This window comes from Rhinatrema bivittatum, chromosome 1, assembly GCF_901001135.1.
Source record: "Rhinatrema bivittatum chromosome 1, aRhiBiv1.1, whole genome shotgun sequence".
Taxonomy (NCBI): domain Eukaryota; kingdom Metazoa; phylum Chordata; class Amphibia; order Gymnophiona; family Rhinatrematidae; genus Rhinatrema; species Rhinatrema bivittatum.
Window position 1 is genome coordinate 272,743,393 of NC_042615.1, and position 19,268 is coordinate 272,762,660.

At 44.5% G+C, this 19,268-nt stretch overlaps 1 protein-coding gene across 4 annotated transcripts in view; it reads left to right on the forward strand.

The window, feature by feature from the left end:
- The window catches only part of LOC115087474 (dynactin subunit 1-like), a 314,922-nt gene that overhangs the window by 237,880 nt on the left and 57,774 nt on the right, over positions 1-19,268 (forward strand). For all 4 annotated transcript variants that reach the window (XM_029594711.1, XM_029594702.1, XM_029594721.1 and 1 more), the window contains 2 exons: positions 9,905-10,036; positions 12,858-12,986. In XM_029594711.1, the coding sequence (XP_029450571.1) occupies positions 9,905-10,036; positions 12,858-12,986 (261 nt within the window). The remainder of the gene's footprint in view (positions 1-9,904; positions 10,037-12,857; positions 12,987-19,268) is intronic.

Sequence of the window (19,268 nt, forward strand, 5' to 3'; positions counted from 1 at the left end):
GGACTGAAGAAGGGGGACAAGGCTAGGCTGTCCATGGAGTCTCTCACTTGCTTTTCCGTGCCCTCTCTCTGGGCTTCTCACAGGAGTTGTCTCTTGATTCCTAGCAGTGTTTGGGCACTATACGGACCACCTGTAGCTCCAGTCTGATTGTTGCCATAACACAGTCAGCTCACCAGACCCTCTGTCAGCCACTCATTCAGTTCCACCATGAGTTGTTGGTACTCCTTGTCCAGCCAGTCTAGGCATTCACTGTCTTGCCTGGCCTGGATACTTGGAAATGGGTTCCCTCACTTGATTACCCTGACTGGCCTTTTCAGCTGCCTAATCTCAAGCCACAGGTCCTCCCTATGACCCAACTCCTGGGACTGGGGGAACTCCCACTACACAGAAATACATTCTGTTCTTTCCTTCCAGCCCTCTGGCTGCTTTTGCTTCACTGGTTGCTGCAGTACCCTGACTGTTCCACTCCAAGTATTCTTGTGACTGCACATCTCAAACTGCAGAGTAGCTTGCTTGTTCATCACATTCAGAGCTCTGACAGCTTTTCCAGGGCCACATCCTGCTCAGCACAGACTTGTTGCACCAGTGTTCCTTCCTCTTTTCTTTTCCATGGCAAAAAAAGTGTATAACAAAAAAAAAATGCCTGCATAACCAGCAGTAACTTAATCAATTTTCCTACCTCCCAATAGTGCTTCTCTCTTTAGCTGGTTAAAACATACCACTCTCTGGCTGTCTCTGCAACCAGGCCCACCCACAGTTTCCTCTCTACCTGAAATTTTAAACTTTGTTTTTTTATTCAGTGCAACTTCTGAGCCACAACCTTTCATAAGCCACTGTGCTCTGTGCATCCCTGTGATCTGTACTATGTTTTAGAGCCACAGGCCCCCTATGTTCTGTACTATGTTTAGAACCATAGGTCCTCTTAACAACTCTTTCTGTATTCCAAACAGACTCTTTCTTGGAGGCCTTTTTATTTTCTGCATGACACCATATGTGGGAACGAGCAGTGATTCCCACAGGTCTGGAGACAAAGTTTCCAAGTTCTTACTCCTTGTTGTATGTAACCTTTTGCCTTATTCACCTCTATTGTTTAATTTACTCTAGTTACGCTTTCAGTTATACCCTTGTTAAATGTAAACCGATCCAATATGGTTATTACTATGAAGGTCGGTATAAAAAAGTGTTAAATAAATAAATAAATAAATAAATAAAGTAGTCTGATTCCAGCCTTGTTTAAAATAGTTATCTTTAGTATAGCTTTACACATGCACAACAGTAAACTTTCTTCCCTTCAGAACAGTGTACTCTCTTTACCTACAGTTCAGTACTTCTTCCCTCAGTATTCATAGCTCAGTTTCATCTCTGGACAGTGTTATGTTACAGTAGTTGCCTTCCTCCTGGACACCTGGGCCTGGTCTGGTTATCACCATCTGGGTCCCAGCTCTTATTCCCCAGTCTCTGGTTCCATCCTCTGAGCCCCACCTTTTTCGCAGGATCCTGCCCATAGAGCATACTCTCCTTAAGGAATTTAAGATGGATCAAGCATCTAGCCTGGTCCTGCACAGTTAGATAGGGGAACACTAGGGACACTGCCACATAGCATTCTAGAACCCCAGATACTCTTGGTTGCTGGCTGAGGTTTTACATAAACCATTTGGCCCAGTGTAACTTCTGATATGTGGGTCCTTGGCATCATAAGAAGAGGGTACAGATTGATTACTAGTGTGCCTCAGGGAATCATCCCTTTCAGCAACCTTATTTGATATCTAAACCTGATATGTAAGTTGCTGACAGGGATCTGCCCATATTACCTTATATATGCAGACAATATCCAGTCTTTTTTCCTATTGTGTTAGATTATAACACCACTTTTGGATTTCTGAATATTTACTTAAAAGCAATGAATGTCTGCTCACTAACTGGCTCTAAATATAGGCAAGACAGAGATTATTAAGCTTATCAGACATTTGATACCAGTTGACCAAATGTTTTTTTGCTTTGAAAACAAGTTTATTTCAATTTACTCTGACATAAGAAACCTTGGAATAACATTTGAATCTGAGTTATCATTTAAATTGCATGTTGAGGTAGTGGTCCATAATCCTTATAAATTGTCTCTGGAGAAAAATCAAGCCTTACTTTTGGAAGGTGAGTTTCATAGTCTTGCAGGCCCTAATTATACTAGGTATTGACTATTTTAATAATATATGTATATATACTATTATATATACTACTATTTATATATATATATATATATATATATATATATATATATATATAAAATATATATATTGGCCTTCTTACAACAACTATAGGGTCTCTGCAAATCATTCAAAATTCAGCAGCTTGCATTTTGTGAGGTAGTTCATGATAATATCATATCGCTCCAGTCCTATATTCTTTGTGCTGGCTCCCAGTTGAATGGAGGGTCAAGTACAAGATCTTAATTCTAATTCATAAAGTATTTAACAATGATCTTCCTTTATGTATTGTCAGTTGAAGGTGTATAGACCATCACACTCCCTCCATTCTGCTGGTCGAGGCTTTTTGGAATTGCCCTCTGTTAGCCAAGCAAGATTAGCTGAATCCAGAGAGAGATTTTTTTTGCTGCTGCAGATCTGGCTCTTTGGAATCAACTGCCAGAGTCTTTATGATTGGAGCAATGTTTTAAAAGCTTTAAGAAAGCCCTTAAAATGTTTTGTTTTATGAAGGCTTTTAATTTGCCTACACAATTTGAATGTGTTGGTTAATTTATACTTCAGTGAGATGACATATTTTTACTTTTGTTTTGTATATTGATTGCTTTTTTAATGTTTATTCATTTTTTTATTAATTTATCTAATTTGATATCTGCTGTTTTATGATTTAATGAATGTATTTTTTCTCCTTTTTGATTTTATCAATGTTAACATTGTGAGCCCCCTAAAATGTAAGATAATGCAGCATATAAATTAATTTATATAAATAAAATACATCTATTGGGTCTTCCTCCAAATGGCCCTCAGACCCCAGTTGGGGTCACTCTCTCTATATAAGTAATTGCTTAAAAAAGAAACTTTCATCCCTCTTAGAGACCAATGTGGTTGAGCCTGTTCTATCAAGGGAAAAAGGGTGGGGATTCTATTCCAGGTAATTCCCAATTCTAAAGAAAACAGGGGGACTCTATCCCATCTTAGATCTAAGGGCCTTGCACAAATTTCTGAAAAAAAAAAGTTGAAGATGGTTTCCCTGGGCACCTTAATTCCCTTTTTACAAAAAGAGGACTGGCTATACTCTTTCAGTCTCAAGAATGCTTACACCGTACACAGAGGTATATTCCCATATCACAGGAAATCTCATATTTGTAGTGGGAGACTATCTCTTCCAGTATTGCAAACTGCCTTTTGTCTTAGTGTCAGCCCTTTGTGTTTTCATCAAATATCTAGCCGAGGTGAAGGCGCACCTTCACAAATTGGGGATGCATTTTGTATTCCTATGTAGACAGTTAGCAGCTCAAGAGTATATAGCAGGCACATTCCACAGAATAAATGTGCAAAACTATCCGGGGGTTGGAGTTACTAGGGTTCATCATCAATTACCTCAAGTCCCAGTTGAGCGCATCATCTCAATTGGAGTTTATCGGAGCTCTGTTAAACATGACTCGCGCAAGAACCTTCCTTCCACAACAGAGAAATAGCACCTTGATATCCAAGGTGGAAAGGTTCCAGGTGAATCAGCATACGTTAGCATGGGACATGTTGAAGATGCTTTATGGCATCAACAGTCCATGTAATTCTTGGCTTGTCTCCACGTGAGGAGACTCCAGTGAACCTTCAGATCTCGATGGCTATGGGCCATCCAGGATCTTCATGACAACATCCATATCACACAACTACTCAAGGACTCCCTGTCCTTGTAGTGGGACAGTTCCAATCTTACCAAGCGTATACTCTTTCCAACTTCTCCAAACAAAATCATACTTACCATAGATGCATCCAACCTAGGGTTGAAAGGCCCACATTAGAGGAGCTCTGACCCCAAGATTCTCTGGTTTGCTCAGAAAAAACTGCATCAGATAAATTTCCTAGCACTAAGGGCGGTCCAATAAACTCTGAAGACTTTCAGAGAATATTTGGCTAACTATTGTCCTAGTACAGAAGAACAAATAAGTTGTGATGTTCTACATCAGTAAGCAGGGAGGAACAGAAACGCACCTCCTGTATCAGGGATTGTCCAGGAATTGGGCTACTTCTCAAGGGATGGTTCTCAGGGCTATGTATCTGGCAGGCATGGAGAATGTCCTGGCAGACAGGTTGAGTCAGATCTTGGAAACCTCCAAATGGGGCTTACCCATGGTAGATTTATTTGTATCTCCTCAGAACAGGAAGGTTCCATTCTTCTGTTCCAGGGAAAGGTATAGGGCAAACTAGCCTCGGATGCCTTTGCCCTCAAAAACATAGTAATATAGTAATGACCAAATGGTCCATCCAGTCTGCCCAGCAAGCTTTTTATGGTAGTATCTGTTGTATCTGTTGTGCAGTTCAGGTTACCCCATGTTTCTCTTAAGGATAGTAACAGCTGCTCTGTGCAGTTATCCCCAAGCCTTTTGATAACCCATAAAAAATGTATTGGTAGCAACATTTTTACTGGGTGATGAGCCTCCTTAAATTCAGACAGTATTGCTTGATGTGCTTAGCTTATGGACTTGGCTGTAGAAGCAGTCCTCTGCTTTTTCCCTTGTGTCTTCATATTGGTATCAGTACCCCAGACCATAAAAGTCAGGGCCCTTGCTGGTTGTCTGAATCCAGTTCCTCCGCCAATGTCCAACCTCCCTCTCTGCCATCAAAGCAGGGAGTAATGATGTAGTTATGTTCAAAGCATCAAACCTTATTGGTTAAGGGTAATAATCTCATGCCTTCTGTTAAGGGCAGTAACTGCTGCTCTGTGCAGGTTATTCTCATGTTTATCTGTTCCTTAGACAGTGAAAATCAGGGCCCTAGTTAGTTGTTGTCTGAATCCAGTTCCCTTTTTCCTCTGCCGTTGAAGCGGAGAGCAAAGTTGCAGTCGCATCAAAAGCATCATGGCTTATTGGTTGAAGGTAGTAACCGCCACACCAGCAACTTACCCCCATACACCCTTTTTATTTATTCATTTATTTATTTTTTTTTATTTGTTGAGTTTTATATACTGTCATTCGGTTTGGCCATCACAACGGTATACAATTTCCTTTCTCAAGAATTTAGGGATCCACAGTGTTTGTCCCAGGCCCCTTTGACTTCTTTGACTGTTTTTGTCTTCACCATCTCCTCCGGAAGGGCATTTCAGGCATCCACCACACTCTCTGTGAAGAAGTATTTCCTGCCTTTGGTTCTCAGTCGTTTCCCCGCCCTGGAGTTTCATTTTGTGACAAGTAGTTCTACTGATTTCTTTCCAACAGGAAAGATTTGAAGTTCATGCATGACTTCAATCGTAGATATGCATAGAGGGGAAGGGCCTCTATGCATATCTTCCCATACCACTAATCGCGAAAATTCTGAAAGTGAAAGAAAACCAAGGGATTATGAGTCTCATATACCCTTTTGGTCAAGACAGATCTGGTTCCCGCTCCTGAAGGAGATCAGTCAGGGAAGCAATCGAACTGGGGAATTTCTTAGATCTCATTAATCTAGGCAGGTTGCACCATCCTAATATCAGATCCCTGACTCTCCCTTCCCAGATGAGTCTGACTTGCAAATTCTTGATATGACAGAGAATGTCTCATGTTTTTAGCTTCAAGAAAGGATACCAGTAAAAAGTCCTAAGAGATAAAATGATGGAGGTTTGCCTTGTGGTATAAGCAAAAAGCCCTTGATTCTTTTTCATTCTCCATACAAAAACTGCTATATTACTTTCTACATTTATCTGAGTTGGGTCTCAAGTCCAACTCAGTAAGTGTTTACCTCTATACGATTAATGCCTGTTACCATCTCTGTACAGCTTTTAGTTGTCTAATTTAGGTGAGGCCTGATTCACTTGAAGCCTCCCATCAGGCCTCCCTCTGTATCTTGGGATCTCAGCATGGTATTTGAAAGCTCCCTTTGAATCACTGTGCACCCGTGACCTGAAGTACCTGACCAGAGGCAGGTGTAAATAACAAAATTAAGGTGGGGGGGGATTTAGGTAGGGCTGGAAGGCGGGTTAGATAGGGGAAGGGAGGGGAAGGTTGGGGGGGGGAAGGAAAGTTCCCTCCGAGGCCACTCCAATTTTGGAGCGGACTCGGAGGGAACAGGGAAAGCCATCAGGGCTCCCCTAGGGCTTGGCGTGCGCAAGGTGCAGTAGTGTGCAACCCCTTGCGCACGCTGACCCTGGATTTTATAACATGCGCATGGCTGCGCGTGCATGTTATAAAATCGGGCGTACATTTGTGCGCGCCGGGTAGCGTGCACAAATGTACCCCGCGCTCGCAGGTTTTAAAATCCACCCCTTAGCCTTCTGCTAGAGACTGAAGCCCATAGATAATCCACCAAACCTTTTGTTTCTTTTGACACCAGTAAACTGGGTATTGCTGTTGCCAAACCAACTTTATCCAATTGTCTAGCAGATTGCATCTCTTTCAAATCGCACAACTGTTTGTGCACGGTCTCCTGATGCAACAGTAGGTTTGGCCAGTCTGTCTTGTGGAATCTGAGGTGTAGAATCCAACTCCACTGCCTCCTAGAGCCTGTTCTTTGTTCCAGCTACTCCTCATAGATAAGATATAAAAAGGGAAAAAAGGCTTGTTGCCAACAAAAATAGTTTGTTGTACCCATTATTTGTTTGGGATAGTGTGTAGCTAGGTAATCCCCCACATGTGAGGGCTGCCATCCTGCTTGTCCTCTGAAGATAGCAGGATGGCAGCCCACCTCAGGGTTAGTTTCTCCTTATAATGCTAAGGCACAAGATTGAAGGGGGGCCCCTGTGTGGTGTGTGATATAATGGCATACTGAGCATGCCCAGTGAGGCATGGTCAAAGTTGTAGAAACTTTGACATAAAAGTTCTGGGCTGGGCTCCATCATATGATTTGCCATCTGTGAAGACTGATATCCTGCTGTCCTCCTAACACCTGACACCAGTAAACAACCCTGATATACTTTTTATAGTTAATTGCTATTACATATATTTTTTTTTATCTTGAATATACAAAAAGGAAAATTCTTCCCTAGAATTATGTCTGACTACTGACATGGGCAGTTATTTCATAATAGCACCTGCTGCATTAGTTAATCATCACTTACCTCATATCATTATGGAGCATCAGTGGCGTAGCAAGGGGTGGGCGGGGTGGGTGGCCGCCCCGGGCGCCGGGTCTAAGGGGGCGCCAAAAAGCTATTTAAATAAAAAAAGAAATTAGTATTTTAAGCCCAGATGTAAGTGTTGTTGAATACTGGCAGATCGTCTTTTTTTTTTTTTTGTTTTGTTATGAGAGATTTATAGTAATGGTAATTCAATTTACTTAGGGGCGCCTGTGCTCTAGCCCAGGGGTCCCCAACCACCGGACCGGGACCGGGCCGTGGGAGTTTTTTGCCGGTCCGCGGCGCCGCCAAGCACCGGCAGGTGTGTTGCGCGCTCCCGGTCTCTCCCGCTGCCGTTGCCACCGGGCTGTCAGCACGTTCAAGCTCAGTGGGAACGGCAGCGGTGCTAGAAGAAGCTGTGGCACCTGCGGCTGGCCTTTTCTTCTTCCCGCGCCTGCCCTCCCCTCCCGTGACCCAGAACAGGAAGTGATACGCGGTGCGCGGGAAGGAGAAAGAGCCGTGCCGCGTGATAAAGTAGCAGCGGCGGCTGCAGCATTGGTCCCCGAGCAATTGAAGCAGCCGGTAATCGAGAAAGGAGTCAGCAGCATGAGCCTCCCGCAGCCGATGGGATTCTTCTTTCTTGGCCTGCGGGGGCTGCTGCAGCTCCCATTTGTGCTCCCGGGGAGGGTAGAGGAAGTGAGTGAGAGAAAGAGAGAGAAGCAGCCAGCCAGCCTGTGTGTGATTGACTGGTCAGAGAGCTGATGTTTGTGTGTATGTGAGAGACAATGAAAGTGATTGCTCAGGGAGATGACTGATGTGTATGTGAGAGTGTGAGACATTAGTCAGGGAGGTGACTGATGTGTGTGTGTGAGAGAGAAAAAGCATGGAAGTGAGAAGTCTGGGTATGTGGGAAAGCATGGGCGTAAGAAGCCTGGTGTTGTGGGGGTGAAAAAAAGCATGGGAGTGAGAAACCTGGGTGAGTGTGCATGCATGAGAGAGAGAGACTGCTTGGTAAGGTGACGGTGTGTGTGAAAGAAAAAGACTGGTGTGTGTGAATGTGAGAGAATGTGATTCAGGGAATGAGAAGCCTGTGCACGTGGAGAGTGAGCATGGAAATGAGAGAGACTGGTGTGTGTGTGTAACAGAGAGAAAGTGATTATGGGAATGAGAAGCCTGTGCACGTGAAGAGTGAGCATGGGAGTGAGAAACCTGGGTGTGTGTGAGACACATCATGGGAGGGAGAAGCCTGTATATCTGAAAGAGAACATGGGAATGAGAGACTGGTGAGTGTGTGTGTGTGTGAGTGAGTGAGAGAGAGACAGAGAAAGTGATTATGAGAGTGAGAAGCCCATATATGTAAGTAGAACACGGGAGTGGGAAGCCTGTGTGTGTGTATGGCATGAGAGAAACTGTTCAGGAAGGTGGCTGGTGTGTGTGTGCCAAAGACTGTTTGGGAGATGATTGGTCATGGGGGCATGACTGGTATGGTGTGTGTGTGTGAGAGACATGGGCACTAAGGAAGAGGACCATAAGTATAGAGCTTAGCTTCTACTGCTGCTTCTGGTGTGTGCCACGGCCTGCAGGGAAGGGGAGTAGGAGAGCTGCTGGAGGGGGTAAGTAAAGGTAGCTTTTTAAGTTTATTTTTCTTGATTGACTGCCATTTTAATTGTGTAATGTCTGCTTTTTTGAAATATTTTATTGGTGTTTGGAGAATGTTTAATAGTTTTTATGAGTTTTTAATTGTTGGATGTTATTCTGTTCATAGTTTATGTGCATTACTACAGATCCTGGGAATATGTTAAACCAGTAATAGTAATACTATAATACTGTGGGGGGTACCTGGTCAGCAAGGCTAGGTCTGCTTGTACCCGGTGGCTTGCTGGGATTTGTAGTTCTTGTTTTCTTGGCGATAAGCAGAACCAGGCCTGGCTCCCTCGTATATCGGGAAGTTGCAGTTCCTGGGGTTTGCCGATCTGTTATTGCTTTGTTCATCCGCTCCGACTAGCTCACTGAATAGCTTGCCAGAGTTGACCTCAGAAGGTGTTTATATTTTTGTAATAAAAACCGTGCACTTTCTCTTACAACTACACTTCGTCATTTTGAAACATTTGTTCTGCTCTACATCAGGTTGGTGACTAAATAGCGCGCTTTCCAAGAAAGATCAGTGCAGCAACTTTGGTGCTTTCATCATGTAAATTACCTAGGTAGAAAGAAATATTAGTAGTTATAGTAAATACTGTACAGTATGAATCAGAGCAGGGGCTAAGTTCTTGCATTGACTTGCAATGTTACCGTCAATTTTTACGCAAGATGCAAATCATTGATGGAGGGAGGGGGCGCCGAAGAAGTCTCTTGCCCCGGGCACCAAATTGTCTAGCTACGCCACTGTGGAGCATGCAGTATTGCTGTTAGAATGATCTTTTTACCTCCTAATATGGAGCATATTTCTGACCAGATCTTAATGTGAAAGTGCTTTTATTAAATTTTGTATATGTTCATATTTGTTATTGTAAACTGTATTTTTCTTTGAAACTGCTTTGGGCTGTCCTTTGATTGGAAAAGCAGAGTATAAGTCAACATAGAATAAGAATTAAAAGCAGTACCTTCATGGAACAGCTGTCCTTTCCTTAACTGTTTTTCTCTGAGAGTATAAAACTGTCCTTTCCCTTTTCAGGTTTATGGTGCTCAAGGCATCAACCCTCATGAGTGTCTACGTCAGTCCTGCAACATTCTTATTGCAACCATGAACAAGATGGCTACAGCCATGCAGGAGGGAGAATACGATGCCGACAAGCCCCAGAGCAAGGTGGGTAAATCTCTTACCCCTCATGCACTACTTCTCTGCTTTGGTTGAAGTTAGGGAGAGGAAGCTGTGTACCAGGAATACGGTATGAGAGGTGTATCGCACATGGGATGGGAAATTAACTCAAACAGATTCACAAGGTTAAATTACCACTGTATGATGTAAAATATTGTTATATTTTGTTACATTGCATTGTGTAAAGGCTATGAATGTTGTGAATGGGAATCGTACTTTCTTACATGAAATTTAGGAAACCTCTCAAAACATTTCTTTTTACTGAACTGTTTCAGGATTATATTTAGTTTCTTGTTTTGTTTTTTTTTCATGCTTCCACAATGTCATCTCTTCTTGATTTTCTTGTTCAATGTATTCTATTATTTAAATTTTTTTAAATCAATATTTTATTAAGTAATGTGCTCAATCTGTACTTTTCAGTTCACTTTTTTGGCACGATTGTCTTACTTTAATTTGTTTTACTTTATTTTGTTTTATTGTTTTTTGTTTTCTTTTATGTTCCACACATTGTAAGGTTTTATTGTACATCTCTATGATTTGCCTTAGTAAGAAATAGCAATTCATTAAGTAAATAAACTAAACCAAACCAAATTACAATAGTCTATGGGAAAGGGTTGCCAAATTGGGAAAACTTGGTGCAGCTAAGCTACAGGACAAAATGAGTTTCCTGAATATTCATATTGAATATTCTGAAAATTAGACAGCTTTCCAAGTGGATGTAGCTGTGCCATTTCTGCTCTCTTGACTCCTGTAAATCTTATTTATAATGTAAATGAATGAGACAGATGAGGGCACATTCAGGGTTTTATGTGGCTAGATAAATATGCATGAACTCCAAGTAGTCGTCCCAGTTGTGTTTTTATAGACTCCTCAAGGCATTGTGAAATGCAAGGAAAATCTCACTACGTTGAAAAACTCCTGCCTTGTTTCTATATGGGAGGAAGGATGAAGATTCTTTGAGAAGCATGGAACTGGCCTTGTATGACAACTAGGTGTTCAGTAATATACAGAGCATAATTTGTCAGTTTGACTGGAGCAGAAGCAGAGTTATAGAGAGATTTGCTTTGTTTTAAGGGTTTTCCTTAGGCAAATGACAACAGACCTCACAAGGAAGGAGATAATACTGCACCTGGTACATTAAAAAAAAATGGATAGGATTTCTAATTTCCAAATAAGTAGTCAGCCAAGCTTTGCTGATCATAAAGTATAGTTTACAATAACAATAAAAGCATAGATAGGCATAGTCAAACTCATGGACTTAGAGTACCAGTGGTATTAAAATGGGAGATTACAGTAGGCACAGTAGGGTAGGAAGAAATGCATAAAGTAGAGAAGCCGACTAAACTAACAAGTTTGGAAAGATATACTCCATGGAGTCCATAATTTCCAAATGCATTCATCACCTCCAGCACTTACCAAAGACAAAATGCACTCAACGTTAACTCCTACTTCCACTTCTCCTTGCCCCAGAATATTTTTTTGGGAGTGGATTAGTGACTGGAATACATGAGTACAGTTCTTCCCTTGAGTGCACAAACCCCATCCTCATGCAGGGCCCTCCTTCCTATTCTAACCTTATTTTGGTGTAGTTTTCTCTGTCCCCACTTGCATCTCTTCTTTTTCTTCCCTTGCTTGCACCTCTTCTTCTCACCCCATCCCAACCCCACCTCATCTTTTTTCCATCCTCCCGACCATTCATCCTTCCTTTTCTCCCAAAACTCAACTCATCACTCTATTGGCTTCTGCTCTACCAGCTCAACTTTCTCATCTTCCCCTAATCTTCTGTTTCTCCCCCACCTTATCTTCCTTTTCCTCTTCCTCCTCCCCACTACCCAATCACCCCTTCCTCCCAGTCGCTCCCTGTACTTGTTTTTCACCCCATGCTAGGCATGGGGCGGTCTTCGGTCCCCATGGCCACATCAGGAGGCAGGACAGTCTGAACAGTGGCTTTCTTTAGCCTTTCAAGGTTATATGGGATGGCAGAAAAAGTGTTTGCTCAGGTTTTGAATAAGGATTTTTTTGGGTGGTTGTTATTCTCCAGCCTTCCCAAATAATTCGATGTGGCCTCTTTCCTATCTTCTAATTGGGTGAATTGAGCCCTGAATATATGCAATTTTATCACTTTTTCATATTCTGGTTTGTATTTGATTTATGAAGAAATGAATTAAACTCTAAAAAAAAAAGTTCTTCGTAATTGGGCTTTGCCTGTATTGTGTATCTAATTAAAACTGTGTTCTTTGACAACACTATCATACTATAAACAGTGCCGGTGCGAGGCTGTCCTGCTGCCCTAGATGGTATCATCACCCCATCACGTGATCTTTCTCTCTCTCCCCCCCCCCCCCCCCCCCCCCCCCGAGATTCACACTACCCGTGTCGCCAGAGCTCCATTCCAAGACCTCGCCGACATCCTCATCCCTTCATTTTCAAAAATGCCACCCGGCTCATTCACTTAAAAAAAAAAAGCCATTCTCATGTTAATCTACAGTGCCCTGCCCACTTACGGCACCCTAGGCGGCTGCCTAGTCTGCCTAATACCTCCCACTAGCCCAGACTATAAAGAATAAATATGTCAAGAACAGTTGAAGAGAGGAGTTGAAGGATTTTCAGAACTAAGGCAACTTTTATAAGATGCATACTCTCTCTTCCCAAAAACAGGATTTATTATATTGAAATAAAAATGAGAGGGGAGACTGGGGAATAAAACAAAAACTAGAAGTAGTAGAGCCAAGAAATAAGTATCTCTTCTGACTGCCTTTTACCACATTAATCAACTAATGAGAACTGTAACCTTGATTTTCTGTTGCAGTTGCCGCCACCAATAGAACAGAGAGCTGCTGCTATCCGAGCTGAAATCACAGATGCTGAGGGAATCGGTTTGAAACTGGAGGACAGGGAGACTGTAATCAAAGAGTTGAAGAAGTCACTCAAAATCAAGGTGAGGCTGCAACAGTGCACTGTCCAGAAGGAAAACAAAGGTAGTTTAATGTTGAGCCTGTTAGTCAAAAGAATTTTATAGCTATAATCGCCATTAGACTTGCAATGCATAATAAAAAGTTCAAAAACAGTAGATTTTGTACATAGGAAGGTACAGACTAAGGAGCATGTGTAACATGTTCTGGAGGAATTTGTAATTTTGGTCCTTGGCCAAGGAATATCAATAGCAGGCTAGGCTACAAATGAGACAGGTAAAGGATTTAAAGGTGGGTTCCCTGTACGTACCCGGATGAGTCCAAACAGTGGGTTGAGTCTACTGTCCAGCAGATGGACAGCCCTTCAGTATTTCTCTGTCTCCAGCAGATGCAGGCAGCTGAACTTGCGGCTCCCTTCCTTTCTCAATTTGTTTCTCCCTGTGAGATTTGTCCTTCTTCGTCTTTTCCAGATCAAGCAAGTATTATTCTAATTCTATATTAAAAAAAAAAAAAAAAAAAAAAAGAAATTTAAATAAATACAGGAATTCAAGACTTCTGTTTCAGGGAGACAGCTCTGTCTCCTCGCTCTTATGGGATCCTAGGGGGGCTTGCCCCTTGTTTCTACAGCCTAGGAATCCCTTCCCCATGTCCTGCTTGTCTGCTTGGGGTGATACTGGTGGTCCATTCACTCCCCCTCTTTGCCTGTGCTGCCCTATTCCTCTGCAATCACTAAAGTTTAAAAAAAAAAGTAAATTCAATCGGGAGGCAAAGAGACAAGCGAAATCAGCACTGTTAGTACAGGGAAAGCAGCGCGGCAGGGTTTGTTCGCCTGCTCCCGCTGCTCGAGCAGCCCAGCTCAGCTGATTCTCCTCTCCCACGGAGTTTCTTCTCTCTCATCATGCTGCGTTCACATTGCTGCTTAGCCTGCGGGGAGTCTGCAATTCGGCTGTCCCACGATGGACTGTGCTCTGACTGTTTGCCCAGCGGAGAGGGCCCCTCCGTGGCGGCGGCAAAATCGGCAGCCGGGGTCGACCTTCCAAACGTGTGGCTAGGCCATCCCCCTCACTAAAAACCACGGGAACGGCTGCCATTTTGGGGGCATGTTTTTCCTCAGACTCCGGACTGCAGGTCTCAGCAGAGCCTGATTTAACCATTTCTCCGCCGAATTTAAGCCCAGTCAGAGCCCCGGAGGGGAGTTTTGATTCTATTTCTCCCCCTCCTCCCTCTTTACCCGGGAAATCCAGGCCTCGTTTTTCCACGGAATTTGTGCTTTTAATGCACAACTCATATCTGGTTAGCCTGCAGGAAGAGGATGACCCTTCACCAGGTCCCCCCCCAGCAAAAATCCCTCGGGTGCCTGCTCCGCAGCCGCCTCCTGTGCCGGATGGGCAGGGCTCCATCAGGGTCAGAGTGGTGCTGGGAGTCTCGGCCCCCCCAGACTCCCCCCAACCGGCTGCGATTCCCAATCCGGACTCTGACTTGCTCCCGGGTCCCCCACTCGAGGGTGACGACCCGCATATTCTCAGTTTGTTCCAAAGGGAAGAGTTGGACCCGCTCATTCCCTTTATTTTGGATGAGCAGGGTATTGAAGTGCCACCTGAGGATGCTGCTACGCCTTCTATGCCAGCTAACGGGGACCTGGTCCTGGCGGGACTTAGGGCTCCTCCACATACGTTCCTGTTTCACAATATGCACAGACAGCTGCTTCTCCAGGAATGGGAGTCTCCCGAGGCGGGGCTCCAGTGGGTAGGATGATGAACGAGCTCTATCCCCTCTCTGATCAATGCCTAGAGATGCTTAAAGTCCCCAAGGTGGACGCTTCCATCTCTGCGGTCACCAAACACACTACCATCCCAGTAGTGGGAGCGACGGCACTGAAAGATATTCAAGACCGGAAACTCGAGCTTTATCTCAAACGCATCTTTGAAGTCTTGGCCTTAAGGGTCCGGGTGACAATCTGCAGCAGTCTAATGCGGCGGGCAAACCTTAGGTAGGTTCAACAATTGTTCAGCACCCAGGACCTCCCGTCTGCAGAGGCGGAGCAGGCAGAATGGCTGGAGGCAGCGGGAGTATATGGGGCTGATGCCCTATACAACTTGCTCCGAGTGCAGGCCAGGGCTATGGTTTCAGCAGTGTCAGCCAGGTGTCTCCTCTGGTTGCGCAATTGGTCTGTGGATTCCTCCTCCAAATCATAGTTGGGCACTCTTCCCTTCAAGGGTAAGTTGCTTTTTGGTGAGGACTTTGAACAGCTTATCAAATCCTTGGGAGAGAACAAGGTTCATAAGCTGCCGGAGGACCACCCAAAACAGTCTGTCCTTTTTTCCTTCTCGCTCTCGCTTTAGAGGTCAGCGTCTAGTTAATAGCAGAGCGCGCGGATCCTTCCCAAGAGATGCCTCCTCCAGATCCCAGACCTGGTCTCATTCCTTTCGTGGCCATCGTTCCTTCTGGGATGGTAATCCACAACACTCAACCACAAAGTCCTCTCCCCAATGAGATACGGCCGGCTCATTCCTCCTTTCCAAACTTAGGTGGATGGCTGTCCCTGTTTCTCGAGGAATGGGTCAAAATTACAATGGATCAGTGGGTCCTAGAGGTAATAGAGAAAGGTTACGCATTAGAATATGCTCGGGATCTACTGGATCTCTACATAATCTCTCTCCCTGCGGACTCAGGAAGCGGCCAGCGGTCTGTCAGACTCTTGGCAGGCTACAAAAGCTCGGCGCTATAGTCCCAGTCCCGGTGGAGGAACAAGGATCCGGCCAGTATTCCATCTACTTCGTCGTTCCCAAAAAGGACAGTTCTTTCCATCCAATTCTGGATCTCAAGAGAGTCAACCAGGCGCTCAGGGTTCCCCATTTTCGATTGGAGACCCTGAGGGCGGTGATTGTGGTGGTTCGCTCAGGTGAATATCTGGCCTCGCTCAACTTAATGGAGGCTTACTCGCACATCCCAATACGCCATGACCATCAGAAGTATCTCAGGTTCAACATTCTGGGCAACACTTCCAGTTCCGGGCGCTCCTGTTCGGCCTTGCCACCGCACCACACACTTTTACCAAGGTCATGGTGGTGGTGGTGGCGGCAGCCGCTTTCTGTCGGGAAGGAGTCCTAGTCCATCCTTACCTGGACGATTGGCTCATCCGAGCCAAGTCAGAGACTCTCTGCAGGTTGGCGGTCGACAGGGTCTTGGCTTTCCTAACCTCACTCAGGTGGATAGTCAACTTTTCCAAGAGCAATCTCCAGCCCTCCCAGGTCCTGGAATTCCTGGGAGCACGCTTCGACACCCGGGTTGGCAAGGTCTTTCTGCCGGACTCCCGGGCGCTCAAACTTATGAATCAAGTATGCAGTTTTCTCTCTCTCTCGCTACCCACGGCTTGGGATTACCTTCAGGTCCTGGGGTCCATGGCTTCCACTATCGATCTGGTTCCTTGGGCTTTTGCGCATATGGGTCCATTACAGAAAGCTTTGCCATCCCCCTGGAAGCCAGTGTCGGAACAGTTTCGGATGCCCTTCCCGCTCTCCAACTCTACCATCGTCGACATGCAATGGTGGCTCTCGCTCGCTCACCTCCTGAAGGGGATGCCCCTACAGACTCCTCAGTGGATCATTGTTGCGACGGACACCAGCCTCTCCAGCTGGAGAGCTGTGTGCCAAACCCAGTCTACGCAGGGATACTGGTCTCCAGTCCAATCCCGCTGGCACATCAATCGCCTGGAGGCCAGAGTGGTCCATATGGCACTCAAGATCTTTCTTCCTCTGATCCGTCACAGGTTGGTGCGGGTACTCTCTGACAATGCCACCACGGTAGCCTATATCAATCGGCAGGGGGGCACCAGAAGTCGCCTGGTGGCTCCGGAAGCCAGCAAGCTGTTTGTCACCTGGATCACTTGGCAGCTTCCCACATTGCGGGGAAGGAGAATGTTCAAGCCGATTTCCTCAGTCGGCAGCGTCTGGACACCGGAGAGTGGGAGTTGTCCGACGGAGCAATGGATCTGATCGTCCGCAGGTGGGGTCCCCCCCACTTAGACCTGATGGCTACTCTGAACAATACAAAAGCTCCCAGATTCTTCAGCCGCAGAAGGGAGCACTGCTCGGAAAGAGTGGATGCCCTGGTTCTTCCCTGGCCTCACAATGTTCTCCTGTACATCTTCCCCCCTTGGCCTCTGGTGGGAAAAGTACTCAGAAGAATAGAACTTCATCGGGGTCCCATCATTCTCGTGGCACCCGAGTGGCCCCGCAGGCCATGGTAAGCGGATCTGGTGAACCTCGCGACGGGCGGTCCTCTTTATCTTGGCCATCTGCCACACTTTCTCTGGCAGGGTCCAGTATTTTTCGATCAGGCGGATCGCTTCTGTCTAGCAGCCTGGCTTTTGAACAGCGGCGACTAAGAAAGAAGGGATATAAAGAAGAAGTTATATCCACTCAGTTGCGAGCCCGTAAGCCCTCTACCTCTCTCACTTACATCCGGGTTTGGAGAGTTTTTGAGACTTTGTGTGCTGAGTCCGGAGTGTCTGTTTACATATGAACCACAACACTTGTACAAATATATTGGGACTAAATTTATTTATAGTGTACAACCAGACCTCATATATTGCATATGAGAGTTTTTGTTAAACCACTCTCACTGAAGAATTACCACATTTTATATGTTTTATAGTTCTATATACTGTGGTTCTTCAATTTTTTAATCATTGGTCTTGGTTGGATTTTTTTGAAATTTTATATTGTGAATGCCACTTATCTTTTGTATTGAGTGACCAAAACGCTAAAGTAGTGTTCATACGCCCGACACGGCTCGTGTTTCTTTATTTCTTCATCAGGGGCAATTTGAACTTTCTTCTAAAATAAAATGAAATGGTTAAATATCGCAAAACTTGCACTCAAAATTTGTATCTATTACTTATTATACATACACTCCGTACTTCTATGTTGTCACCCGATACGGTCAGCGTTTCCCAACGATTGATCCTCCATTTTGTTACTCTTACGGTGACATTTAAACTCGCCTTAGGATGGTATCTTAACCAATAGGTACTTTCTATGTCCCTGCATCATCCATAGTATGACGCGATACGTAAGTGAATCAAATCAACGTCGCCCAATCCACTGCTTCATTCATACCCCCCGGAGTTTGGGCGGATAATTTAAAAATCCATTTCTGTTCGATGAAATTTAATTTGGTTTGAACATCATAATCACGGCCAGGATATATTATTTGATCAAGTACAGTCCATTTCAACTGTTCAAACTGATGTCCATTTTGTATGCAATGTTTTACCATGGGGGCTGCAATGTTGAACGTATTTAACCTACTACGATGTTCCCGTAGACGGATCTTGACCTGTCTACTTGTCCGGCCAACATATATGGATGGACACGGACACTGAATTAAATATACCACATTAGTGGATAAACAATTCGTTATCGATGTTTTTTTGTATATTATTCCAGTGCCAGGATGTTGTCACTCAACTCCAGTAATGGATTGGGTGCACATATCACATTCACTGCATACATTATGCGAACCTTCTTTCAATGCAGTATCTCGAATGTGTGTATCGGCACAAACAACATGTTCTTTTATATGTCTGCCCCTTGAATATGAAAATAATGGAAAATCCGAAAATATTGGAAAATGTAACTGTAAAATATGCCAGTGCCGTTTGATGCTCTTCACTATTAAATGCGATTTGTCAGAGTGTTGTAAAACACATATATCTGAAGTAACTTTTTTTCTGGATTGGTATTCTAACAACGATGATCGATCCGAATATTTTGCGCGTCTATAAGCCTTCTGAACTGCATCATAGGGATATCCCATTACATGTGAACCACAACATGTCGGCACACAAGGTTCAGGTTTCCCAAGTCCTCTCTTTTCTCCAGAATGGCCTTTCCAAGGGGCTGTCTTTCAACTCTTTAAGAGTACAGGTCTCCGCACTTGGGTCCCTCTTAGGCAGCAATGATGGTTACGCTGTGGCGACTCATCCGGATGTCGTTCGGTTCCTCAAGGGGGCCAAGCATTTGAATCCGCCGGGTCGACCTACTTGTCCTTCGTGGAGCCTTAACTTTGTGCTTCGTGTCCTTTGCAAGCCACCCTTTGAACCGCTTAAGGATCTAACTCTTGAGGCAGTTTTTCTCATGTCTATCTGCTCCGCCAGGAGGGTGTCAGAGCTCCAAGCATTGTCTTGGAGGGAGCCCTTTCTCTATTTTTCTGATTCAGGGGTCTCTCTTAAGACAGTGCCATCGTTCTTGCCAAGGGTTGTGTCTTCTTTTCATGTCAGTCAGTCGGTGGAACTTCCTACTTTC